The sequence below is a fragment of the Pleuronectes platessa genome, chromosome 4, assembly GCF_947347685.1.
Source record: "Pleuronectes platessa chromosome 4, fPlePla1.1, whole genome shotgun sequence".
Classification (NCBI taxonomy): domain Eukaryota; kingdom Metazoa; phylum Chordata; class Actinopteri; order Pleuronectiformes; family Pleuronectidae; genus Pleuronectes; species Pleuronectes platessa.
Genome location: NC_070629.1, coordinates 19,955,834 through 19,983,186, shown reverse-complemented (window position 1 = coordinate 19,983,186; position 27,353 = coordinate 19,955,834). Strand labels below are relative to the sequence as shown.

The 27,353-nt window shown below is 41.4% G+C and overlaps 1 protein-coding gene across 5 annotated transcripts; it reads right to left on the bottom strand.

Annotated features, from left to right (window-relative positions):
* Positions 1-27,352, bottom strand: agtpbp1 (ATP/GTP binding carboxypeptidase 1). Of its 5 annotated transcripts, none has more exons than XM_053420666.1 (27): positions 26,987-27,352; positions 25,067-25,125; positions 23,318-23,448; positions 18,940-19,007; positions 18,396-18,459; positions 18,015-18,161; positions 17,299-17,430; positions 17,080-17,173; positions 16,858-16,895; positions 16,354-16,562; positions 16,062-16,239; positions 15,691-15,732; positions 14,375-14,475; positions 13,638-13,754; positions 12,614-13,374; positions 12,013-12,096; positions 11,758-11,847; positions 11,405-11,553; positions 11,099-11,186; positions 10,579-10,723; positions 9,952-10,102; positions 9,276-9,456; positions 8,990-9,119; positions 8,243-8,374; positions 7,644-7,820; positions 6,430-6,581; positions 1-2,498 (listed from the first exon to the last, which is right to left on the bottom strand). In XM_053420666.1, the coding sequence occupies exons 2-27, from the start codon at positions 25,096-25,098 to the stop codon at positions 2,321-2,323; spliced, it is 3,771 nt and encodes a 1,256-aa protein (XP_053276641.1). In that variant the 5' UTR covers positions 25,099-25,125; positions 26,987-27,352; the 3' UTR covers positions 1-2,320. The 5 variants fall into 5 exon arrangements, with proteins under 5 accessions (XP_053276641.1, XP_053276640.1, XP_053276645.1 ...); XM_053420665.1 differs by having other exon boundaries at positions 1-2,501; positions 26,987-27,351; XM_053420670.1 differs by lacking the exon at positions 15,691-15,732 and having other exon boundaries at positions 26,987-27,351.
* Between the last annotated feature and the right edge of the window lies 1 nt (position 27,353).

The window sequence follows — 27,353 nt, the reverse complement described above, 5'->3', positions numbered from 1 at the left end:
TTTACCACATTCACATTTTATTTTCCATGTCTTCACGCTTAGCTCTGATGTTCTGCGTTACAATCAACTTAAAAAGGACTCGCTATTTCCACTTTTCCACCTCCAAACCAACATAACAATAAAAGCAGCCCAGCACCGTGTCGACAAAATCTGCTGCAGACAAACACATTTATAATATGACACCACAAACATTTCCCATACATACACACACACACACGCACACACGCTCCCATACCCACACACAGAGCAATGACTTCCCCGGATTTGTAACATGGTCATGGGTTAAATTGGAAAAGGAAGTAGCGGGGGGAGACAGAAAAAGAGGAATGAAAAAAGGTTAAGAGGGGAAACGAGGATGAGAAAGTGATTGGGGAGAGTGAGAGAAGATAATCAAATTGAAAGAAGAAACACACAGTAAGAGCATTAGCTGAGCTGAATAATGGAATAACTTAAACTCCTTGAGCACACACACACACACACACACACACACACACACACACACACACACACACACACACACACACACACACACACACACACACACACACACACACACACACACACACACACACACACACACACACACACACACACACACACACACACACACACCTCATATACATACAGGTTGCATCCCAGAAACAATACTTAATAAATTACAAAATAAAAACAACAGAAAATAGCCATGCACTAGCTGTACAAAGTGAAACAGCAACTCATCTCATCTCCATGAACCAAAATAAAAAAAAGAGTAAATCCGACAATCTACTTTAAACTGTCAATACGAAGCACCATCTGTTTTCATGAATGGGTCTCCACTAAGTAAACTCACAAAAAAAAATGTACACACAGACTGGAGGGAGGTACACAAGGAAAATATAATTCCACTAAAGTACTTTTTTTAAACATCACAGCAAGGTTACGATCAGCGTCGGGCTGAGCTCGGAGAACTTAAAAACTAATCAGGGGAAGTTTGCAGACTGTGATATGTCGTAAAGTGACTCCGTCTTTGTTCTGCGTGGTAAGTGTTTATCCAAAGTGCAAAAGGGTTTTCTGCTCTCTGCAGCTCATGCGTTTTGTTCATCACTGCTGCGTCTAAACCTTTTAATACTGTCTATTGTTAAAAGCATTGGGAACACCGACAGTGCGTGTTGATATTCTTCTATCTTCATATTTTACCGCTTGTGTTTGTATGAGCAAGAAACCAAACCTGTGTTAGTTTGCCTGTGTGTTGAAACATCTCAATAAAGACATGTACATTCTACATGATGCTAACAGTATCCGTTTTGGCTAAAGCGAGGCGAACAGCACATGGGCGATCAGACCAAGCGCACTGTGGCAGAAGAGGAGTGGGATACAGAGGAGAGGAAGTGAGGGCGTCGCTCCAGTGTCGTCACGTCTGAGCAGGTTTTTTACATTATATACCTGGTGATGACTGGGGTTCGCCAGCAGCTACCCTAGGAAAAGGGGCGGTTTGGTTTAACCTACATCCCATCCAACCAACACATTGAGGCGGAAGGGAGGAAGTGGAGAGGGAGGGAGGATGGAAGGACGAAATTAAGGAAAAAACTAAAATAAATCAGGGAGGAAGGAAGGAGCAAACCAAGAAAAGGAGTAAAACATTTAAGTAGAGGACACAAGTGAAGAAAAGAAGAGAGGAAATTAGACGGCAGGTTGTTTGGATCTCTGAGCTGCTCAGTGGGACAGATCTAGAATCCTGTGATCACCAGGGTTGTATCAATCTAAACACAGTGTTACGGGTAAGACGGGATTCTAACACTGCACCAAAAGAAGCTGATGGCTCTAGTTCACTACAGCCTCGGCAGGCGGCTTCACTGACACATGGGCAGGGAGAAATGAAGAAGTGGAGAGAGGGTTCAAGTTAAGGACTGGCGGTGCTTGCGGTTTGCTGCTGTGGTTCAACTACATGTGGATCTCAGAGGATAAATAGTGTCTGAGGTCAGGGGTCACAGTTCATGAAGGTTATAGTGTGACAGCTAATGGTGAGAACATTCATTGAGATCCACCTTGAATCTTAGTCAGGGCTCATATCAGCCTTATTGAGGGGAAAGGCCATTAGAGTGCCCCACCCTCAGCAGCAGGTGGGCCAACAAAATCCATCCATCAGGGGAGAGAGCACCCGACTGGTGTCAAAGCAGCGTACGTACCATAATAGTGTCTACATAACTGTATTAGGTGTGAATCTAAATGGTAAGTGTGAATAAACCTGTGTTGTTGTTTTTTTGATCAGCGAACAGTCGAAGCACTGAATGGTTATAAGCTCAAACCGCCGGGTGCTGAGAGGGTGAACACCCCAGCGCTAGTCCCTGTGATTCATCTCGGAGTCGGACAGATGATCCAGATGTTCGGGGTTCTTGAGGACTTCGCTGCCGAGCTCGTTTTCGGCCTCGGGGTCCTCGTCATTGCTCTCTGCACTGTAGTCTATTGCCTCCAGAAAGGACGGCTCGTCCTCCTCCATCACGTAGGTACTGGGGCAGCTGCTGGAGGAGAAAAGAACGGAGTGTGAACACAGTTGCCACGGGGAGTTAATGATGTGCATACAACTGTCACAAAGAAACGTCTTCATCTACATCACGTCAGCTTCTCGGGGCTACAGAGGAGCAGGATGATGCCTGTGCATATTTCGAATTACTAATTGGATTCCTGAATGTGTTACTTTAGGACCAAATATAATGTCTCATATTACTACCCCACATTCTGAGATGAAATCTGAGGTAAAGCACAAGAGAAAATTAAATAGAAAAGCATTTATGGTTTTTTTAAATGTTAAGTTGAGACGTATATTTCCTGAAACATGGCAGATACGAAATGTAATTTTTTTTATTTTCAATACATTTTGTGCCGTTAGGCTTTAAACCGTTTGAATTTATCTTTGTTTTTCCACACTGTCCCAGGAAATTGTATGATGATGATGATGGTGAAGATTAATTAATGATTAGTTAAGTTAATAAAATCTCTAAAAGTCAAATTACTTTTAAGACCCTGGATGCCGAGAATCTTTAGTAATTCAAAGCATTAAACTATTTGTTGATAGTTATTATTCTATCAACAAAGGTTCATTTTCTGTTTCAATAGAAATAAATCATAATAATAATAATAAAAAATAATCGTTTCAGCTCGAAATAATAACATAAATAAATTAAATACAATACAAGCCATCATACTTTGAATCTACTACATGATTCATATTAAAATATGTTTTAAAATCATAACAAAACCGGGGGTAACTAACAAACTGCGCCTGTGTGCTCTGACTCATGAGGCTGTTTCTTTCCTGTGGGTCTTAATGGTTAAATGGTCGCTGGTTCTTTGAGGTTTTAGTGGCTTTAGTGGGTTTTTAATGGTGTTAATGGTCTGAAATGTGATCCCAGGGAGATAGTCGATCAGGGGACTCAGACAATGAGCTCCCACCAACTTTAACAGTGCCCGAGTGCAAGAGAGGGGGGGAGGGAGGGAAATTGTGTGTCAGTGTATGTACAGTAAATGTGTTTATCGTTGTTGTGTAATGATGTGGATGGGCAGCGATAAATGCTAAGAGTTGTTCGTTTACGTTCCACTTTGTTTGTGATGCGTTTTCTAAGTCCACCAACTTTAGTCGTCTCTATACAGTCCATGTTAATGTTTAGATACATTGACGTAAAATATAACCTTAAAACTTTAACACATACGCATCTATTTCCGTATTCCTTACACTCAGGCAAAAACACACCCATGCCCGTATCAGCCCTTTTACGCACTCCGAGACACCCAGTTATTCGCAGACGCCTCCCAATGGCCAAGATATTGTTGTGATGACCTATTAAACGGTAAGTGGTACCATACCAGGCCCCACGCACAAAACCATAACTCCGGGATGAGAGTGACCAATCCCAAAGGGCCCTCACTCACACAAACACGCACACAGACACACACACACTTCTGGAGTCCCTTAATGATCAGACACATAAATGATAAATGGGTATATCAATATGAGAGTAGCGCAGGTTGGTAAGAGAGAGAGACTGGGAGACACAAAGAGAAAGAGACATGAGCATTAAGTGGTTCTGAGTACGAAGCCATTCTTCAGACTGAACTGCTTTAACAAATCTGTGATGGAGAGAACGCTGACGTCTCTAAAGTAAAAAGAAATTAAGATAAGGCTGGTGGTCGCAGTTTGGGTTTGGCAAAGTTTAATAATTTATTGGTGGTGTCGGACTGTAGAAAAATCAGATTTGTGTGGATTTCATATTTCTGAGGAGGGAATTTCAAGGTGATCAGATACTATGTGGACGACCCAGAACTAAATCGGAGTCTTGATTTATTGATTTAGATAATGATTTTCCTCATTTATTTTGTAACCCTTATGTTCTGTCCTGGTTCCTTCCCACTATATTAAAAGCTACAAAAACATAATAACATTTGTTTTTAAACCCGATACTTCACATCTGTTCACAAATTTGATCATGTTTGACAAAGGCCATTTGGTATCAATGAATAAATAAAACAACAACACGCATTTGAAGTAGTGCATCAGGTAATAAAGATATTCATTCCTCCTACCGGGGAAGCAGAATTTTTCCTTCTTTCTATTTTATTGTTTGCCAAATTTATTTTCTGATAAATTACTTTTCACCACTATTTTAAAAGCATATGGAAGAAATAATAGACCACAAAAAATGTTGGGATGATGACGTTTTTTGCCGAGTTTTCTTTACTTTGTTAATGACAATAGAGATAAAAAAGAGACGAGAGCATTAAGTTCAAATCAAGGTGAAAGCTTGAATTGATGAATGTTGATACAAAGCAAACGTGATGTGACGAGAGATAGAACCAACGTGGGGAGGATGTACTGTGCCACTGGTTTGACTTGTGTGATAAGTGTTTGTCTCACAGCTTAACGGAATAAATTAAATGTTGCCATCCCTTGAGTGGATGAGGATTCGCTCTGACACTGACAAGATATATCTCTTTATTACTAACACACTGCACAGGAAGACAATACACTTGTTTGCATGCTCCATGTGCTATTGACCGCTCCCTACCAGTAAAAACTCCACTGTGGAGGTGAGAATATAGAAATTTAAGATGTTGGGGGCTGTTTTACAAACTGTCTTAAAGAAATGATGACTCTGCTGACAACGTTATTCAACCACTCTCCTCCCATCCAGCGTTTCAATAGATTTAACACACATGATCATTGATAGAATTTCAATGATGCTCACAGCTTCCGTGTACAAACGCAGGCCTTCACTTGTCTCTCGAATGTTAAGAGGAGAGCTGAAGTGACAGTCATGCCATTCAGTATCAGAACCAACAGGGATGTGTCAGGCGGTAATGAGGGTGTTTTGTCTTTCTATTTCCCAAGTAGTATGGGTATAAGGAATAGAAAACACTATATTTCTTAAATTGCAGCTATGTTGGGAAGGTTACATGAGGATAACAACAAAACCGATAAACGGCTGAGAAATAAAATGCTCTGACATCTGCAGTTTCACCTTGACTTGTTTCTATGGCATCATTATATTCCTCAACTGTGAGTTTTCTAAGCCTTGAAAGAATGCACTCTTCCACTGAAAAGTCTCCCAGCGTCTGTGTGCACCTGCATGAACCAGGGCTGTTACTTTGTATGAAACATGGTAAAGGATTATAACTTGTATTGATTATATTTGAACTGGAAAACTTACAGTGTATAACCCCCGAGCATTTGTTTTAAGATGCAGAGGAGGCTGCTCGAACTGGTCTCTTTCAGCTTGACCTACAGTACAGAATGTGATATTGACTCATTACCTCCGATTTCATCTGCATTGGTTTGACTTTTTCACTTTGCTCAAGATTGCGAGAATTTTAAACAAAAAAAATAGATTTCTCAGAGAATAATTTAAACTGAATGTAGGGAATTTAAATTTGTTTTCATGAGGGGACTGTCGGGCCTTTGCAGAGTTATGCGCACTACTGAATGCAATCGTAGTTAAGCTGGTAATGCTGTTTTCTTTGCTACAGACATGCAGGACACTGGTGAGGAGAGACGTCCTGAGCCGACACTCTCAGAACCAAAGCATCTGAGAAACCGTATGTGGAAACATTTCAGAAGGAACAGCGAAGGTGGCAAAGTAACCGAGAAGGGTGTTTGTTGACTTTGTACAAAGCAGCCGTCTTGCACTATTACAATAAATCTGATAACCGATAACCTGCCACCCGAGTCAGGAAGTGAAAACACCACAGCTGTCGAATGTACAACTTTGGCTGTCCACCATTCTGCACGCTCTCCTCTTGCCAGAAGATCATAAAAATGTCATCACACGTAAGAAAGCACAATTTATTTATACGGACATGATTGGAATGGACGAGGTGAATGTAACTACATAAAAAGGGACAGCCCTAGCTTTAACTGTGTGTTTGTGACTTTCCTACATGCTCCACAGTACTAACCTGACCACTTTAGTCTGTGTCCCAATGATGTCACCCTCCAAATCCAGCAGGTGTTGGTGGTTGCGGATGCTCGTCAGCCGCTTCAGCCTCAGCAGGGCCACACAGAACTGAGCTCCCATCTCCTCCAGCTCTCTGGTGCCGATCTGAAGCCCCTGGAGAGAACATGCACATCAAAGAGATTCAAACACAATGTATTCACACAAAAACATCTCAAACTAATACACTTGCATGTGCTGTATGTGCACATGTCCAATACACAGCTACAGTCAAAAAATATTTCCAAAGCTTCAACAGCATGCTACTTTTAAAAGGCTGCTCTGGTTTTCCATAGCTGCTGTGGAGCCTGGGGACGGAGCCACTGTCCATCTTCAAACGCCCCAATTTTCAATGTTGGAAAGGAAACTTTGCATATGGGAACATGATCAAATATTTCAGTTGCATTGGAGACACATTCAAACTCATACCTCCAACCCTAACATAGTCTCCACGGCACTGTTCAATCCCAGTACTGCAGCAAAGTTTGAGACCACCACTACTTTCTCATTGTGGTCTCAAGACTTTTTGACCCTGCTGAAATTTAACACACACACAAACACACCACACACAAGCTAACCCCCCAACTCAACTCAAACACTTTCATGTTCCCTTTCCCCCAGAGCAGAGCTTGGAACATTCAAACTTGGCCTGGCTACAGAGACATGCAGCCACAGTTCAGTTCACATTGGTTCCTGCACATCTGGACAAATACTTTCATTAAAACCAGTGGGGGTGCTAATCAGAGCCAAAATGGACTTCCGTGAGATATTTTAGAAACTGGGAAAATTCATTCGGAAGCAAATCAGCTTTCATGTAAAGAGACAGAGAGAGAAAGAAAGGTAAAAAGGTCAAAGGGAAAGAGGAGAAACATGAGAGATGACAGAAGAGAAAAGACTGCAGCTCCATCTGCTGGACACTGGCACCTCCCGCTCATTTACAGGGGGTGGAAATGAAATAAAAAGACAGGATAAAACACATACACCTAGAAATACATTTTCTACACAATGTTAAGATGTTAATACTATGGCTTACTGATTAGCATATATATGAAAATAGTAAACTTCCTTGAAACTAATAAAATTTACAGTTAATTAAAAAAGCTCTACAACAGGAAGTCTTTAAGTTCATGTTTATTGTAATGAATTGCATTACATCGAAAAGGCCTAAGCAAACCTTACCTTATATTTGCCTTGGTCACAACCACAGAGCGTGCTCTCCATGGTGTAACTGCGCTGTACTCCTATCTCTCTCCACACGACGACCCGAGCGGTCGACTCTTTAGAGCGCTCCACAACAAAACTGCAGCTCCCCATGCTGAAGGCCGGGGCGATCTGAGAGAGGATCTTAGGGAGAGCCTGCGACGCAAATGAAAATGTGTGTTAGGTGCATTGGGGGCAGAAGACAAAGTACACTTTAGAGTCGGGCCAAATAACTGAGTCCAACACAAACAGGCTTATGTACAGAGTCGTTCCTTGGGAAAGAGAAAGTATTGACAGGTTCAATCCAAAATCTTTTGACCTCTCTCTTGAACTGACTTTTTTATTAGCACTCGTCTCAGTGAAAATATATATTTCTATATATATTTTTGGATTAAAAAATTCAGCTGCTCTGATTGTAATATTAGTAAATAAAAGTGATAAGATTGTAATGAGACTCATTTCAAGTTAATTACTATTCAGTGATATGAGATGAGTAATTTGATATGGAGGCGATTCTGAGAAGTTAAAATTTGAGTTTAAGTGTGTGTGTGTGCATGTGTCTGTTTGTGTGTATTCACCCTGTATCCAAGGTCCTCCTGTAGGTCGCTGGACGAAGCACTGATATTGGACTGCCAGACCGTCTCCTTCACACTGCAGCCGTACATAAACACGTTTTTCTTTCTGGAATGGCCGTGGTAGTCACAGAACACCTGCACATACACAAACACACACACAAACATGAATACATACAAAAGAGGCAAATAAAGACAGGAGTGACTTTAGGATGTACCTCATTTTGCATATTTTTCACTAAGACACTGGGAACCAGAAAAAAACTTCTCTCTAGTTGATATATTCAATAAAATAATTTAAAAAAAGTAACTTTTCAATAACATATCAACTTTTATAAACTTTGAAAAATAAAACCGTGAAACTGTTAGACTTGTTATAAATACAGGACGTGCCATTAAAATGACAGTTTCTCTGACTAAATCTCAGATTTGTTTAAAGACAAAGTTTCACAGCGTCACCATTCTTTGCCTTATTTCAGTCATCACAACAAATCCCCCATTTAGTTGAATATCCCATTATAGATAACTTACTGTTACACAATGTAGAAAAGACCAGCACAGGCAGCTATTAATTGTAACAGCAAGAATGTTGTGATTTACTGATTCACAACTGATTTTGTGCAGCAGAAAAGGAGAATTGCATCAGCATTCCAAAGTCAGAAAGTCGTCCCGTAACTTCCAGAATGAAAGATGATGAGACACATTGCAAAAATGCCCCAAAGTAATTTAAGTCTAGTTAATTAGAGGTCATACCAGTGGTGCCCTCTGTATGTGTGCAAGGTACTGCAGCAGGCTCTTCGTGTGGAAGATGGTGGGGTGGAGCTCAAGATTGGGGCTCTGCCACTGGCGATTCAAATCCTCTCCACTCAGAGAACAGCGATGGCTACAGAGTGAATTAGAACAGAATAGAGAATCCTTCATGACAAGATTGTGTGCGTTGTGACTGTTGCACAGGTCCAGCTTCAGCCCGTGTATGATTCAATTTGAAAGCTGTGAATGAGTGTTAATATCGTTCCATTCCTACACTATTTTCACTTACTTTCCATTTACAACTCCATCAGGGTTGAGCATGGGGACTATCTTGAAGATGTAGGCCTCCCTCAGGCTGGCTGCCTGCGAGCTGGTGCCCATCAGGAACTCCAGCGTGCCTTTCATTACCCAGCTGGCATTGGTCTCTCCAGGGTGCACTCTGGCCGACAGGAAGATCAATGGACGATTCCCTACAGAGGGCGACAGAGCGAGAACACAGCACAAACAGAGGATGATGGAAAGAGAAAAACAGAATATGATTCTTTAATTCAAAGTTTTTCAGAGCAGAGAAACAGCAGTGATGGACCTAAGTGTAGAACGTAATGGCATTCTCGGAGATTACAGAACCACCTTATGTCCGTGCATTGGTGAGAAATGTAGAGAAATTGTGGATTTCTTAGAAAACTATTGGAAAACCAGCCAAGAACAAAGCATGACAAATTGTTTTTCTGTTTCTACACAGGCCTGGAGTAGGTTTCAGTACCTAATGACATATTGCACTAGCGTCCAGATTTCACTTAACATTTGAAAATAGATAAAATTGTTCCACTGTTTATCCAGTTTTGACTGCCTGCGATACATTAAAATCCTGCTGCTGAGATCGTTCTGGTCACCACCGACAGTGATGCTGAGCAAATAATAAGATGCGTGAACACATTAACGCAGGTCGACACTGATTTACTCACTAAACTGACAGATGTGATCATTGGAGTTGGACTCCGGCATGGCAGTGATGGTGAGAAGGGGGCAGCGGTTTCCCCCCAGGGTTTCACACAGGACGTCCTGTCTCAGGTAGATCTTTGTGGTCCTCAAAGCCTCCAGTTTGGAAAGGTGCATCTGAGGATACAAAAACAGTATTATCTTCCATTTAAACCCCCTTCTCTCTTGGGTTCTCAACACTTTATTGTTGCATTATTGCAGTGGCTGTGTATAAGGCGACTTGTGATTCAGTCTGAGATTCTCCATCAGTGCTTGGATTTTAGGCAGTTCTGCATTGTCACTTGAGATAAACACAGACAAAATGTTATTATAATAACATGGTTTTATGAGTTTACAGTAGTTTGAGAGCACAACTCAGATTCTAGGACATATACTGTTAATGATAAAACAATGATTACACAGCATCATTAGGGGTCAGACTCTCAGAGGATTAGCTACTGGTGATAGAGAAAGAATGACAGTAGGAGCAAATTAAAAACCCAAGCATCATGTTTCAGGGCATAATAATAGTGTATGATAGTGTATAGAGTATGAGGAGAATTTACATTTATGCAGGAAGAAGAAAGTACCAAACAATGGTTATGTTATACTACCTTAAGAGTGGAGTATGTGTAAGGGTAATGATAGGCAAAGTAGCAGACATCATCCTTATGGCTGAAGTTTGTGCTGAAGGTCAATGTATAGTAGGATTTTCCTTTCTGACCGCCGGCTGCAATGGAGCTCCTCGCAAAATGATTCCTGTAGAAAAGGAGAAACACTTCATAAGTAAATATTGCACAATATAACAACCATAATTCTATAAAACACTTATTGAGTACTTTAGTAAGTGCACTTGTTCTATTTTGCTACTCAATTACCTGTCATAAATCATTTTAAGTGTCTGGGGTTATTATATGCCATTGTGATGCATATGAATGGGGAAAACAAACACTGCTATATCATAAAATATAATATTCAGGCATGACATTTATCGATGAACAGTTGTACTGAATTTGCATTAGATTGGTACGCTGCATGAAAACTTTAGCTCCTTGTGAATATTACACTGATACGAAGTCAGATTTTGCCTCTGTCTCCAAAGTGTTTTCCCACATCCACTGTATCTGTACCTACTTGTAATAACAGATGTCTGATCCTGTTCTGACCCAACGAGGCCTCCCACTGATCGCCTCCTGGACAGAGTACATCAGCACCTGCATGCCTACACATATACACACACACACAGAGACAGGCAATGCAACATAGATTTAAATAAAAGTGTGCTGTCTGATGATCAAATAACAAATTGTGCTTGTTTGAGGCTTTTTAGCAGTAGGTCAAAAGTTATGGGTCAATTCAGTTTTATTTACATTCAATATACACATGTGCTGTTGGTCAGATGGAGCATGAAACGCTGTTGGGTGTTGTTCTGCATCTCACCATAGTTGAACTGGCTGTTTGACTTCTCAGAGTTGATGATGTTGAAGCGGTAAGTAGTTCCGACACGCATGCCGCTCACCTCAAAGTAGAACCACTGGTGGTAGTGATTACTGTTGATGTCTGAGTTCAGCACCAGGTCATACTCATATCTGGAAACACACCACAACAAAAACTCTAAATGTTGGATCAACCGTTATTTTCAGTCTGATTTCAGAAAAAAAATAGGTAAGTTGCAAGTTAAATATTATCAAAGCTGATAGCAGCTTCACATGAATTGTGATAGAAGGCGATTTAAAACTAGATTTAATCAAAACACATACACACAGAAATGTGGAACTTTTATGCAAACTTACTTCCTAACTTGAAGGGCCTTCCTGAGGTTGCCAGACTCAAACTGAGAGTTGAACTTTAGCGATTCACCGTCGTCTTCAATCACGGGACAACTGAAGCATGATGAGGAACAAATGACACTCTTTAAGAAGTCATTACCCTTCTCAAGAAGTAGATGATCAATTGAGCTAATGTGAAACGTGAATGTCACAGCTCTCACAAGCTGAAGCTCCATTTATTCTGAGTGATGTTTAGGTCAGAGAGTAAGAGGAACTCACCTGAGGATGTCCAGGTCATAAACGACTTTATCCAGGATATCATTAGGATGAATCATCCTCTCAATGTCCTGGAATATCTTAGACCTGCATGGATAGACCCACAGACAAACTTAATGCACACAATGGATACGGTTAATAAATGAGGATAAATGCAATAAGCTAGAAGAAATGTCTTTCCCTGCCTCCATAACCTTTGATTCATAACAAAGTTAAATGTGTAAAGTGTAGCTCACAGACTGCAAAGCCAGTTCAAAAATATACCTACAGCACATGATTGCATTAAAGGTTCTCCAGATTGTACTTGGTAAATGGACTGCATGTCCACACGGACGATGCAGCATCAGCTCAATTACAAGTTCAGTGTCTTGCTCAAAGAAAATAGGACCTGGGGATCGTACTGCAAACCAAGTGCAGTCTGCAGCTGCACATTCTATTTAAGCCAGAAATGTTTAAAACTCTTTTAAAAACAAATATCTGGCATGCAAAAGATTACTGCACACTACAGGTATTCTCTTTTTTCCAGCTTAATTCTACTTGTTCCTAATGTATACCCATGTTTTTATGCCTATTGGTTTCCCCCAGTTTCACTGAAATATCTCACCTCTGTACACCATAAACTCTCTCCATGAGGGGTTCTCTAAATGTTGGGGCTACGTGGCCAAAGTAGTCTGGATAAGCCACTTCAGCGTACTGAGGTACAGAGTGTGTTCCCTTCACCATCTCCACGTAAAGGTCAGGGTCGTGCAGTGAGAGGAGCAGCGCCGTGTCTGGCACCTCCAGGACTGCTCCTTCCCCTCCTTCATCATCAGCTCCCTCAGAGCCACAATCTGAACCCAGGTTACTGCCACTGCCTCCTCCCACGCGACGTGTCACGATACCTCCCAACAGCAGAGGAGACTGTATGAGTCTAGTGGCATTGACGGGAGATCCTGCTTGTTTGACTCCCCTTATTCCTTCTTCTTCATTAAGAGCCCCCTCCTCCTCTAGAGAGACACACTCCAACACATGTGCGAGTTCCTGTTCAATCCTCTGCCCTTGAGAGGGAGGACTGGTGAGGGAGGACAAGGTCGCATGTCCATCTGGGGAAGGAATGTGGGCCTCTTCTTTTTTGTCTTGGTCCTTGATGAGGTGGACTGTGTTCAGTTCAAGCGGAGGTTGAGATGCAGGGGGAGAGGGAGTGGAAGCGGAGGGGGGTGGCTGAGTGTGTTGTCCTTTGGTAGAGCTGCCATCCCCCTGAGAACTCAGTTTGGGGACATGCTTTGGTGACAGGGATTGAGCTGTGGGCACAATGATTGGCCGAGGGGATCGACTTGAGGATGATGAGGATGAAGAAGCACTCTTTGAGCTTTCAAAGTTATACCCCTGTAGGAAAACAACATATTGAGGTCTTGGACCGTGACCATCTTGCATTATATATACAGTATTAATTTGTCTAAGTATATATAACATGTTAAACTCTACCAAAAAATGAAATTATTGTGCCAATTAACTATCAAAGACTTCCGACTAACCAAACGACCTTCGTATAGTTTTGGCAGACAAGCCTCTTGAAATACTCTTGGTTTAAATCTATGTTTAGGGGATTTTGCTGCTAGGTTTTATCAACATATACACAAAACACATACCTGAAAGTCCTCAGACAGCTCCAGGAAGAATCTCTCATAGACTCTTAACTCCTCTAATGGACGACTTTGACTCTTTTTGGGATGTAGCTTGTTTAGGTCAGTCTCTATGTCATCGTTCTGATTGACAGGTCACAAACAGCAGAAAACAAACATATCAAAACTTTAATGTAGGTAAAGTCAGACTTTTGCTCCCCCCATGTAAATGCAGAGCAATGTTTTGATTTAATCAGAAATGCATATCAGGCATGGTTGACATGTTTGACTTGATGTGAGAGTATTGTTGTTGATGGGTTATGACTGCCCTCTGCTGGAAATATAACTGAGTGCAACTAGACAGGTCAACACAACAATCAAACACGTCTAGGAAATTCTATCCTCAAATATCACTATCTGTGGAGATTCAGCACTGTATAATTAAAGTGAGTTGTGTGGCTGTAATATTGAGTACTAAATTATTCACAAAATGGCTGAAGCTTTAATCAAATGACCTATTTATAATTTAACACCATCAAGCAAACTGGGGCCAATTATTATTACACATCACAATCCTTTGTGAATTTTAATCACGATGACAGAATGTTATTGTAATGTTTATGATGTAAATCACTCAGAAGTACACTCTGTGTTGTCTCTATAATGCCACAATCACACAGAGGAAAGAGACTCGCACATTTTAAACAGTGAGTGTAACAGATGATGCTGTCATGTCAAATATGATGTGTGAGTGTGAGTCTTACCGCGGAGCTATGATTCTTCTCATCCTCTTCATTCTCACTATCGTTCTCTGTGTCTGCCTCCGTCTCGTCGTTATCATCACTTTCATCCACTACATCATCCACTGGGTACAAAACACACAAACACACAAGCTGTTAGGTGACTGTCTTCAGATTTTTTCAATGGTTTAGTTATCCTTCACGCAAACTGGGAATTTTGTTGTTTTGAAAATATGCATAAGGTCCACACATAACCAGACTCACAGAGTCTGATTTGACAGGAACAGAGAAAATGTTAACAAAAAGATATGAGCAGCCATGATCAAGAGATGAGTGGGAGATAGTGAATAAAGAAGAAATTCTGAGCATCGGAGTATTTCTTCCAACACATCGAGTTGTTCTCACTGAGAAGTCAGTGTAATCACAGCAGCTTACAATCATACACTGTTCTCCATGGTTGGTTGAATGACATCACTGACACAATGTTGGGAATACAGATGATTTAACCCGACTTTGTGCGAAGGCTGAGGTCATTACTAGGTTGCTGTTGCCAAATAGAACCTTCAAAATTCTGGCATATATCGTTTTTTAAGGAGTTCCTGATAGATTGCAACACTGTAAAGGGGAAATTAAGGAAACTGACCAAAATGTGTTGATACAATAAACTGTATATAAAGATGGACGATGCATCTTCCTTAAAATATCCTAGAAATGGACGCTGCCATCTTGCGCAGATGGAGCCGGAATCTGCGGAGTACGGATGGAGCTGCAGTATCAAGTCCCTTTATTTATAGCATCAAATAGCTAAATAAATTCATCTTTGAGAAAAGATATTTGATGTGTACTTTGACATTTAATTTTGGTCCATATCCCCATCCACAAGCATGGAGGAGACCTATACTGCAGCCAGCGACCATGTATTGATCCAAGCCCTTTGGATTCACTTTTGGGGAGCGTTGATGTTGTTTATCTTTATATTCATTAAATGGTAAGTACCTAGATGGTCAAACAAATTCAACTATGATATAAAAATAATAATATTATCAGACAATTAAAAAAAAAAATGAAAAAGATTGAAGGAAGAGGAAAGAGGCTCAAATATCTTACCAGTCAGCCTGTGGACTCAATGAGGACAGCAAATTAGTTGAGAGCAGTGAAAGTATGTGTGAGCAAGCAAGCACTATGCAATGGGCACTGGGCATCCTTCTTACGTCTTTATTACTAACACAGGTTGTGTGTTAGTTTAGTGAAGTTAGATCATGACGTGAGGTGAATGAGAAAGCAGGAGTGAGTGAGTCTATGTGAGCTGGGGATGAAGTTGTGTCTTACGTACGTCTTACCCTTCTGTAAGGGCTTGTTGTTGAGCTGATGACTTGTTTTTCCTGTAAGGCACATTGTGTGCAGCAGTTTCATGAGTGTTGCCATTAACTATTTACTCGATCTAGGGAAGTAAGCATTATTTATATGTGTTTGTGTGTCTGTGTGTGTCAGTGTGTCTCGTTTATATGTAGTATACTGCAAAATGCGTGTGTCTGTTTTTGCATAGTAATCAATGTTAGGGATATACATACACAGTGACAAGCTAGGGCACACTCTGGTGAACCGTATGTGAGTGAGTGTGTGTGAGTGTTTGGGTGGGTGAGTGAGCGAGTGAGTGTTTGTGTGAGTGTGTGTATGCTTGAGCGTGTGGTGTGAGTGAGTGTGTACCCACCCCCAGCAGGCTGACTGTACAGCTGTGCCACAGGTCCTGCAGCAGGTATGTGTGGCAGCTGGTAGTTAAAGGCTGATTTGATGGTGGGCAGAGGCAGACGGTTCTTCGGAAAACATTTCCTCATGATGATACTCGAGGTGTTAACCAGAGGATCCAGGGTCCGCACTGGGAGACACTCCTAGAAAGGAAAAAACCCACAGGAAGAGGAGAGTGTCAGTGTGTATGTGAAGCACTTACTATATGTGTCACAAGCTTTAATTGCTTGCCATTTGTGTGTCATCCTCTCACTCACAGTGGATGAGTTGTAGAGGATCCTCATGCCATCTGCTTCTATGAACGCCTTCCTGCCGAGCTTGATGTTGATGATGTTTCTGATGCAGACCAGAAACCCTTTGCGAATCAGCATGTGGCGATGCCGTGTGTCATTGCGATGCCAATCCAGGTACAGAGTAAGCAAGGCAGGCACGTGTCTGCCGTCCACTGCACGGCGAGCATTAGTTTCTGCACAGGGACGTGGAAGAAGACAAAGAGAAAGCATTGATAGCATCTTACAACTGTGGGATGGGATGAAGAGAAGCGTGGTAGGAATGAAAAGCAAAACAGTCGAGTGAAGGGGGGAATAGTGGGTTAAATAAGTTGATTAAATTCATGCTGAATGATGAATTGCGATTTATGCTTTAGAGATGCTGTGGAAAAGTAAAGGATTCAGGGGGTGAAAGACGGCCGCAGGGAGCTAAACACCATCTATAGATCACTATGTTTTACAAAATTCAAAGCTACAAAGCAAATTACTCACTGGATTTGAGCAGTGCTCCCAGTGCGTCCAGAGCTACCCTGTTGATTTACAAACAAGGGAAACATCAGTTACATGGTCTGTTGAAAAAACATCAACGACAGATATTATAAAACTTCATCTGAAAGAGGTCAGGGAGATGTAGCCTGTGGATGTCACCATGGTTTGTTATAACAGAACAAACACAAGATTCATGCCGATTCATTAACAGGGACAGACACTCACTTGAGCAGGCTGGTGTTCTTTTTGCTGTACGGTGCAATGATCTTGAACATGAGCTCCACAACTCCATTCTTCCCCAAAGAAATAGCATTCACTGCTGCACATATAAAAACACAAAACTAATGTGAGATATCAGGTCACATCTACCAGTGAATTAGTTACAGTACGTTACATGAAGGTTAACATTTTGAGAAATGTAATTTAAGGTTTAAAGTTACTCACAGTTGGTGGAATAAACCCTGAGAACCTGCAGGCAGGGCAGAAGAAGTTTGGTGTTCTGTAGGTTCTGTTTCATCAAGTCGACTGTGGCGTTCAGAGCGCCGGACAAACGGGCCTTCACACCAAACTTTCTGTCTGAACACAGAGGCTGCAATGTCAGTGTGCACCAAATTGTCCATGTTTTTGTCTCCCTCCTTTCAGCTTCTTGAGAAGTTGTTTACCACCTGTAGCACTAAAGGCTGTTTGCAAGCATGTAAACAATGCACAATCATTTTGAAGAAAACCTTATATATGAAACAAGTCTAAGTGCTATATGAATGCTGTGAAATTATCATGAAGCTCAAACCACAAAAGAAATGCACAGAGCCTATATTCATAATCTGTGCCTAAAATGAGCCGTCAGCACTTTCGAGGTCACAACTATTAGATTACAATCTTGATTGATATTTTAATGCAGAAGGAAATTAGCTGAACATGTTTGTTGAACCCCTAAAACTACATTTTAATAAGAACTACCGAAGCAGAGTTTTACTTGACTATAAGAGACCTCCACTGGGGATCTCTACCCGCACAGAGAATGTTTCACCGGATGTGAAACTTTGGCCATATAACAAAGTCAAATGAGGATAAACAAGACATAAAGCGAACTAAACGAAAACAAACATTAGTTGTTAATCCAGTGTGTATGTCGGTGGGCTCTGTGGTTGCATCAAGCTTACCTTTTGGGCCAACCTTGGCCAGCAGTGAGTGAAGCTGCAGCATGAGTTCTTCACTGGGGGGCAACTCTTTACTGGCAGTGTTCAGAATCTGGAACAATATTCCTGTTCCGCCTTTAGACACAAACACTGCCACCCTGCGAGCTCTGCCTATAATGCAAAACAACCAATAAAACGTTAAATGTGGTAAAACCTCATTCAAGATGGAAGCCTTTGGCCAGTAGACTTCATTACCTAACCAGCAAAATGTACAATCTATCACCATCTAATCACCATTTACTATTGGCAAATTTATATTTTTAGAATATATTTATTACATACGTGTGCGCTCTGAAATAAATATAAAAGAAAGCAAGTAAATCAGCTCATCAAAACTCAGCTCACCCACAGTCAGCAGCTCACTGAGAATGTACAGGATGTTGAGTGTGGTCTGGACATCTCTGGAGTTCTGTCAAAAGTTACAAACAGTAAACCTGTTAAATACGTTCAGAGTCAATTGCAGGATTTTGAACATCAACTTCTTTTTGCCTCTCGAGAAAAAAAGGGAAGTCACTGATCCCAGCGGTGCAGACTGATCCTAAATCAAACTCACTGATCAATGTGACACCAGTTGTAGAGTTTGCTGCAGCTGGCAATGTCAGAGGTTGACAACCTCCTCTATTTAAAGATGGCATTATCATTGATACACTCAGATCGTTTAAAACTTTGCAAAGAAAAATGTTAAAATGCTTTTTAAATAAGCAATTATTCAATAAGTAATTCAATCAAAGCCTGGTGGTTTAAGGTTTTGCAACTGCTATTGGACAATAACATAATAAGTCTATTCAAAATCCTAACACATGGCTCATATGTGCCAGGCATAGTTTTGTCGTCTTAAGAGTCATGTCCCAAGAGTCACATTTCAAGTTGTGTTGATGAGTGAGCTGACCTCCAGTGAAGACAGGATGACCTCCATGCCACTGGAGCCTTTGGACATCACCTCTTTTCCGCTCTTCTCTGTAACATGAAATATATGAAATTATATTATTATTATATTATTACATTTAATTATGTGTCAAGACCAGAAATCCAGGGTCACTGGACGCTAGAAAGGCTCTGTTTTCTATTGTGTATTTCACAATGGACATTCTCCTCGTAGGTTAAAAGTTAATCTTAAAAAGTTTTACTCATCTTACTTCTCTTTCTCCTTTCTTCACCTCCCCACCTCTTTCAGCCTCATGCTTGCCCTGTAATTTAAGATCTGAGAGATTCCAGACCTCTTTGAAGAGGCCACACTGAGTCCTGAGACAAAGGCAAACTCTTCAATCACCAACACAGGGGGAGGAGGAGGAGGTGAAAATATACTGATGTTATGTAACCTCTTAGAAATGAACCACAAAGATGATTGAGGATGATTGAGAAATATGATTGAAGAACATGAAATAATACAAGGCTTTCATATTAACGTTTTTAATAACGTCAGGTGACCCAGGACGGTGGTCTTATTCTCAGGCCTCTCTGAAAAGAGATCTTGTTCTCAATGTGACTGCCTGATTAAATAAAAAGTATTTTAAAAACAAAAAAATTAAGAGGGCTGTCAGATTTCTTGTACGGCAGCAGGTTATGACAGAAATGTGGTCAGTTCATATCTTAGGTTTCCCATCTGGAAGATTATATCATTTGGTGATGAGTTTATACAGTTGAGGAGTTCATGGGCTTTATGTTGCACGCCCTCCTTAAAAAGGAATGCATTACAACAGCAGGGGAATAATGGAGATGAAGCATGCATCTTTCATGATTCATGATCGGTTTCTAAAATGCATGCACAACTGACATATACACACACTATTACTCCACACTAGCCAAAGTATGTGCATATCTGAGCATGTAAATGCACACACTTTGTTGCCCAGGGGAGCGGTGTCCTCTGAAAACATTTCTGTCATGCCAGACTTTTTAAAGCTCCTCAAAACAAACTGGCATTTCAACATTAATCCTCAAAGACTAAGCCGGCACTGGGTTATACATAGGACCAGCACAAAACAAATCTAATCTAAAAATAGTTTGCTACATCTCTAATTTACTTACTGAATTTTGCAATTGTAATTTGTCCTTCTTTGAAACTGTATTTCACTTGTGTTCTAAAGTTTATGATTCATTTAAAAGTAAAGATGTTCTCAGCTCATTCTGCCAATTACTTGATGATGTTGCCCTTTAACTTTACTCTGTTATATATATATTTTTTTTAGAGGAGATTTGATTCATTAATCAGGTACAGATGATTACTAAAAGTACTGCAGTTACACTCACTTTCCATCCTAATCCAACCAAAGTGAAACATGTTAAATGTTTGACACAGACAGGTGTCTTTTGAATCTTTTATTGTTTTCCACTTTTAGTTTACTCTGGCACTCCTAAAATAAAGTATAAAAACATGAATTGCTAGGTAAATCATAAGTAATATTGTAGTCTTTTAAGAAGATTTTGAAGGGTCTAAGATTAAATGCAACACACCTCAAACAATTAAAATGCTGTGAGTATATTTTGCTCATTGCTGATACCTTGTGGGTCTGGCGAGACCACAGATTGACCGTATCTCCTGGTGTAGCGGTACTCCATTTCATAACAAAGGTCTCAAAGTTCACCAAAGCTTCTGTTTCCAAAAAAAATCCAGGTTCACTGCGTCTGTAGCCCTCAAAGTTTACAGTGCGTGTCGAGTGTGAAGCTACCACTTAAGACGTTGATGCTGTGCCTTATAAGGTAAATGGCTTTAAAACTTCACTGGTATCTGTCTATCCCTCTAGGCTCGAAATAAACTCCTCAGCAAACCTGTCTGACTGTGGACAGACACAGTGAGATCGGGGGCAGGACACTGCGAACCGAGCACGCTACAAACAAAAGCACGAGGCAACTCTCCTCTTTCTCTTGACAGCCCTCTTTTTTCCCCTCCTCAGCACTGGGGGTAAAAGGGGAGCAGCCAAACTCTCAGATGAAAACAGGATTTCTGATCGCAGATGAGGGGGAAAGAACGAACTGCTGTCTCTACGATTTATTTCCAAACAAAAGTGCCTGTGGTCTGTGGAGTGATTTTTTGTCCTCACCTTTAAATCAACCAAATTAAACAAGTTTGTTTACTACTCCTTACTTGTATTTGTTCCCGTCATCCTTGTTCTTTCTCTTGGCATTTCTTTCCTACCCACTAAGCTCCTAAGTCTCAGAACATGAGACAAGAGTACAGCAAAGTCCTTTGGGTGTATAGTTACTGTGAACAGGGTCAGAGACCCCCCCACCCACTTCCCCTGACCGACGTCAGACTTCACATCTCATGTTGAGGCTGCATACAGGGTGTGACGGTCAGCCGAACCGTAGATGAGAGGAACAGCTGATACACGCTGATTGACGTGGTCATGGACAGAGATGTTCTTTCCTCTGCGTACAAGTTCACTTAGAGAAGGAGGAGCAAAACTTTACGATATGAGGAGAGATGGTATTCAAGAAAAGTGAAAGGAAAGAAGCTCAGAGAAAGTCTCAAAAAGGCTCAAAATACTGTGCGTTGACTGAACCGAATTCAACAACATATTCACACTGTGGAGAGTCCTCTACCACATGACTCAAGTGATTCAAAAATCCACTCTGAAAAAAAGGTTTGTGGGTTCGCAACCACATGGGGGGGAAAGAAAAATTAAAGAAAAAAATGATTTGGATCTTGAATAAATGAGGGCAAGCAAGTAGCCATTTTTTTGTTTTCAACTGATCTGTTGATATATATATATTTTTTTTAGTTACCTGATTAATAATTCCATCTATAAAGTGCCCCAAGATGGTAAAAAAACGGTTGAAGCTCCCACATACGTTTTAATGACCTCCAAGGGAACATGACGGGCACAGGTCCTTCTACAGACCCTATCCCCACAATCCCCTCAGCCTGACCCTGTGCCAAAAATGTTACCTGAAAAAAGCTTGTGGGAGCGTAAACTGGTGTGGGGACATTTCTTGTCGTCTTGTTTTTGTTGCTTCTGTCCAGCACCTAAGGCTCATCAAGTTTGGATGTGCGTGCTTTCATATACTCAGAGAGAAAATTCAATGTATTACAAATATAATTAATTTATAATGTAAAACATCATAGAAAAGCAGCAAACGCACACATTTAAGAGACTGTAACAGGAGTTTGTTATTTTACTTGATAAATGAATGTAATTTTTGTTTGAAAAATTCAATTCACCAATTCGTAAAGTATTAGAGAAATAACGCCTGCATTAGAGATTGCAATTCATCCCTGCTCCTGTTGAAAAATGAATGTGTGACTACATTTGTGTTTCAGTCTGTTATAAATGGTGATACAGAACAATGCCTCCCTCTTCTGCTGCTGCTCTGATCTCCCCTCAAAGAGCAATCACGGGAAACATCACAGGAACCACTGCTGCACTTAACTACCAAGAGTTACACAACATTGTCACTGAACATGTTTTGTAATGAATAAAATCAACTCAACACGACAAGCTGAGGCTTTGAAATAGGAAATCATAAAAGGGGAAGTCCTTCAAGTCAGTCTCCTGGTGTTGGAGGACAGCATCCACCTATCCATTGGCTATCCTTACACATCTCATTAAATAGATACCAGTGGATGACGTTGGAAAGTGAAATGTTATGAAATAACAAAACCTGAATCTCTTACTGAACTGTCCACTGCTTCCTTTGAGCTCAATTAAGAATTAATTCACTCACTCACTAAATGTGGTTGAGTTGCATTGTGGGTAATGGCACCATGAACTGGATTTTACAAGAAGAATGTGTGTTCTGTTGTTTTATTATCAAGTAAATTTCATATGTAACGTAAGTTTCCTTACTTTACACTTGAATTCACCCTATTATTTTGTGAATGGGCAGATTTCTACAGCACACATTTTGACTTTGTCATAGTCAAAAAGCACATGTGTAAACAACACAATGGGGCTGAATTCCATTGAGCAGCTTCAGTTTCAGGGTCTTGGTATTTTTCATGCTGGCTCACTGTTAAACTGTCACGTCTCAATTGGACACCGTCAATGCTGTGAGTAACACCTGTGCTTTTCCTACTATGACATGTCAAAATAGCTGCTGTGAAAAAAAGCCTACTGCTATTACAAGAAATGTTAATGAGAGTGCGATAATCCTAGACCATAACAGACCTGAACCACTGCCAACAATGCAATTTGAGGCATATGGTGTACTTCACTACAGCAGCAAATATGCAGTTGTGCTAAATTTTGACATTATTACACTGAAGTGTGTGTGTGTGTGTGTGTGTGTGTGTGTGTGCGCGCGCGCGCGTGCATGCTCTCTCTCACCCTGTGTCTGTATGAGATGAAGTATCTTTGAGGTGACCTGTCGCGCTGTTTCGACATCCTTCAACATGGCCTCTCCACTCATCCTCTCCAGCTGGCCCAGAAGCATCAGTACCCTGGAGTTACTGGGAACACTGGAAATACACACATGGTTTTACCTTTAGAAAGAATGAATAGCTTCCTTTATTAATGTGCTGCTGTAGTGAGAAAAACAAACAAAAACACTAAATTTTCAAGCCCATCTGGAAAGATCAGAGATCAGCGTAAGCAACACACACAGCATAATGCGTCATGATGCAACATTCGCAAACCAGAGTGGATGCTATAATACATGGGAAGGTGCTACAAGAAAAAAATCATGACTTCCTGTTCCATATGTATGATTATAAGAGCAGAATGGATCCGTTTTATTAGAGAGCTGAGTCAGAGTAGCTAACACTGTGTAACACTGCTGAACAACATGAAGCAGCACCTCATATGTGCAAACGCTCTCATATGTTCACAGCACATAGTGGAAATAAAGATAGACAATGCGTCTCCACTTCGTCATAGTGGACTTAGTCATGAGATTTCACTACAGGAAAACCATACGTACAGGAAAATTAGCAATTGGACAAACATCAGTGTGATAACGACTCCCTGCAATTTAAAAAAAACTCTTTGTGGAGGAATGAATTGATATGTACTTTGATGTTATAGATGAGTCCATGTCTCTTCCACTAACATGGAGGAAGCAGGGTTTATAGGCACCAGGTAGCAATCAAGACTTAACTTTTAAGGGAGCAATCATGTCGTCCATCTTTATAAATTGTCTAAAAACTAAGAAAAATGTCCTTTTCTTGTAATATAGTGTAAAGCTACAAACAATTATAAATTGACAATACATGTTAACAAGTAGTCTGAGTATGACTTAAAGAGGTCTGTTCAAATGAAGCTGTGTTGAGGCCTTATCCTCGTGCCTCACTATTTCTGGAATAGTGACCAATTCTCCTGTCTTAGCTCAGTGGTGCTCAGATGGAAACACAGGGTTAGAGGTCAGTAGTTGGTACAGCAACAGCAAATAAGGGATAGAGAATCAAAACTGTGATTGCACCCAGTGGAGCTCGGTTTCTCGTATGTCCTTATAAAGACAGAGTGAGAGAGGGAGAGAGATGGGGGAAAAGAGAGTGTGTGTGCCGAGACAGAAAAAGAGAAAATGAGAAAAATAGAAAGAATGATCTACAAAGGGATGCAAGAATGCAAAAAGGAAAACATAACAAGGGAGATGTACAGCCAATATGAAAACATTATATAATACCCACATGTGAACACAGATTAAGGGTAGATACATGAAAAGGTTTTGCTAAGCGTAAATTCTGAATTAAATATGGGTGCTGTTATTTTTAGTCATGACAAAAACATACGGGTGGCTCCAGTGAGGACATCTAATTATCTCCACACTCCTGCACTCTCACTCAAACACGTGCATGCACACGCACGCTTTCTCTCTTCTCCACACACACATTGTGACAACACGATAACCATCGGAGAAAGAAAGCGCAGGTGCAACTGAAGTTAAAACAGTCCAAGGGCGGAGTGACCGCCGGGAGAGTGAAGGTAAGTACCGACAAAAAGGGGGAGTTAGCATTGTGTGAACATATGATTGTGACAGAGCAGGTTTCACTCAGGAGCACATGCCGGGCTGCATGCGTTTCTTTTTGCGCACATGTGAAATTGCATCTGACTGTTCCGGGAACGGCAAAAGGAACTCACCCTTTTTCTGTGGCCATTTTAGGTTTGTTCATTTTGACCAACTCAACAATTCATGACGTCTGCAAGAGAAAGAAAATAAAGACCTCACTTACAAAAATGAACAAACGTACATGTTTAAAATGAATGTAGCAAAACAAGGTTTACCCCGTGTGCCTGTTTCAATCTTAGGCTGTAGTTAGAACCAGATGGTATCTAAAGTACCTGAAGCTGTGAATGTCTTGACCTGTGCATTTGCAGCGGCCCTGCAATAAACTGACCTGTGCTGGGTGTACCTGCAGCTGCCTTATCCTGCAGCTGTCTCATCTTGACTGTATCACAACAGCACAACTATGGCGCACACACACAGTTTCTGCTGACTGATATTACACAACAAAAAGCGGCTGTCCTACATGCTGCAGATCCCAGGTGTCGGCAAACAAAAGAACTATGGACGAGGTAATCTGAACACAAGGTTATAAAAAGAATCACTCCGTGTTCAGAGAGGTAAAGTAAACTATAGTATCATTCAGCAAACATATGTGGCAACTGACTGCAAGCTACAATTGGGTGTATTGGATTTTCACAGGGTTTTAAATGAGGTCAGACAGTGAATACAGAAGCATTAATGGTTTGAGATGAGTCATAAACAGAGCTGTTGTAAAATGTGAGGCTGTAAATAGCTAGTGGCAGATTGATGGTGTCATTGGACTGGTGTCAGAAAGTTATATTGTGCTTAAAATCACAAGAACACACTAAACATTACAGGGAGACTGCCATTAAACAGAAAGGTGTTGGTGTCCTCTTCAGTTCAAAACAAGCTGTAAACTAAGACGGCTCAGCTTATCTCCACAGTCAGGCTTTTCCAAACCTTGCACAAGCCCATCAGCCCTTTTCTTACCAGACAAGGGCTTGGGTCACACTTACAGAGGAAGATCATGCATATTTCTATACGCTAGCCAAACTGATAGAGTGTGACGGCTGGCTTACACCAGACAGATGGCAGCCTGCCCCCATGATAACAACCCGACAGGGCTGCCTGTGTTGCACAAACCCGACTCCACAAACTAAACAAGGAAGGGTTCAGTGTGTAAGATTTAGGTGAAAGGGATCTATTGGCAGAAATTGAATATAAAATAATCCTAGTGATGTTTTCACAGTGTGTTTCATCTACATTGTACGAACTGTTGTTTTCTTCACTCAAGAATGGGCCCTTTGTATTTTGTTTTTACATCAGGAGTGGGTCCTCTCTGTGGAGGCCGCCATGTTGTTTATATTAGCCCAAACTGGACAAACTAGACACCGAAATTATACTATAAATATTGGCAGTAATTGGATATAAAATAATCCTAGTGGTGTTTCCACTGTGTGTGTTTCGTCTAAATTGTACAATGTCGTGCTCTCTTCACCCTTGAATGGACCCTATATATTGAAATACTCTACTATACTACTATATTTACATCTGAAGCAGGTCCTCTCTACAGAGGCCGCCATGTTGATAACAGTAGCCCCAACTGGACAAACTAAACACCTTTTGAGTTTTAGTGACAACTGCAGGCTACCATTGGTTCTCTGTGATGTTTTGAAGGTGACGGGGGGATGAGGGGTGCTCAGCTGCAACATGCCACCTCACCACTAGATTCCACACACTGAACCTTTAAACTGGCTTCTGTCCTGACACCAACCTGCGGGGAGGTGCGGGTGAGTGGAGGCTGCCACCTGCCCGTTGTTTAGCAAGATACACAACCAGGTTGTGCTGCTTATCCCGATGTTAAACCTAGCTTGGGGCTGCACCTGCTGGGGGGGTGTCGCTCATCGACACGGCCGCCTTCCTGCGGGTTAGCTAGCAGCCGAATGTGGTCGCAGTAGATAAAGAGTGCACAGTCGGTGTTAGCTGAAGCTGTGCGCGGGTGTCGCATTGACAATGACGGGGCTTGTACGAACCTGCACGGAGAGGAAGTGTTGTCCCGGTCCGGGTGCTCCAGTGCCGAGATAACGGGGCTGCTGCCGCTGCTGCTTGGGCTGGAGCTGCTGCTGAGGCTGGAGCTGGAGCTGGAACGCCCTGGCGATGTTGTGATGACACCAGCCCCCGACTGTCAGAGGGGCTGTCGGGGGATATCGCGACACCCCCTCCCCCTGCTGTGTGTTTGTGTTCAATGCGCAGACAGGACGAGGGCGGAGAGGCTCCAGAAAGAATAGCCGGCCCCGTAAAGTTCACCAAAATGCATCTTTAACGCAGTTCTACATCCCCGTGGCGCTGGTTTCAGGTCGTTGCCGCTCCATTAGGAGGCTTGAGCTCCTTCTGGTCACA

Coding starts and splice junctions, on each gene's coding strand:
- agtpbp1 (XM_053420665.1), bottom strand. CDS start 25,098: ATGAACAAACCTAAAATGGCCACAGAAAAAGG. Junction 10,724..11,098: donor TCAGACATCTGTTATTACAA/GTAGGTACAGAT, acceptor CCTTTTCTACAG/GAATCATTTTGCGAGGAGCT. Junction 9,120..9,275: donor GATGGAGTTGTAAATGGAAA/GTAAGTGAAAAT, acceptor TTCACTCTGTAG/CCATCGCTGTTCTCTGAGTG.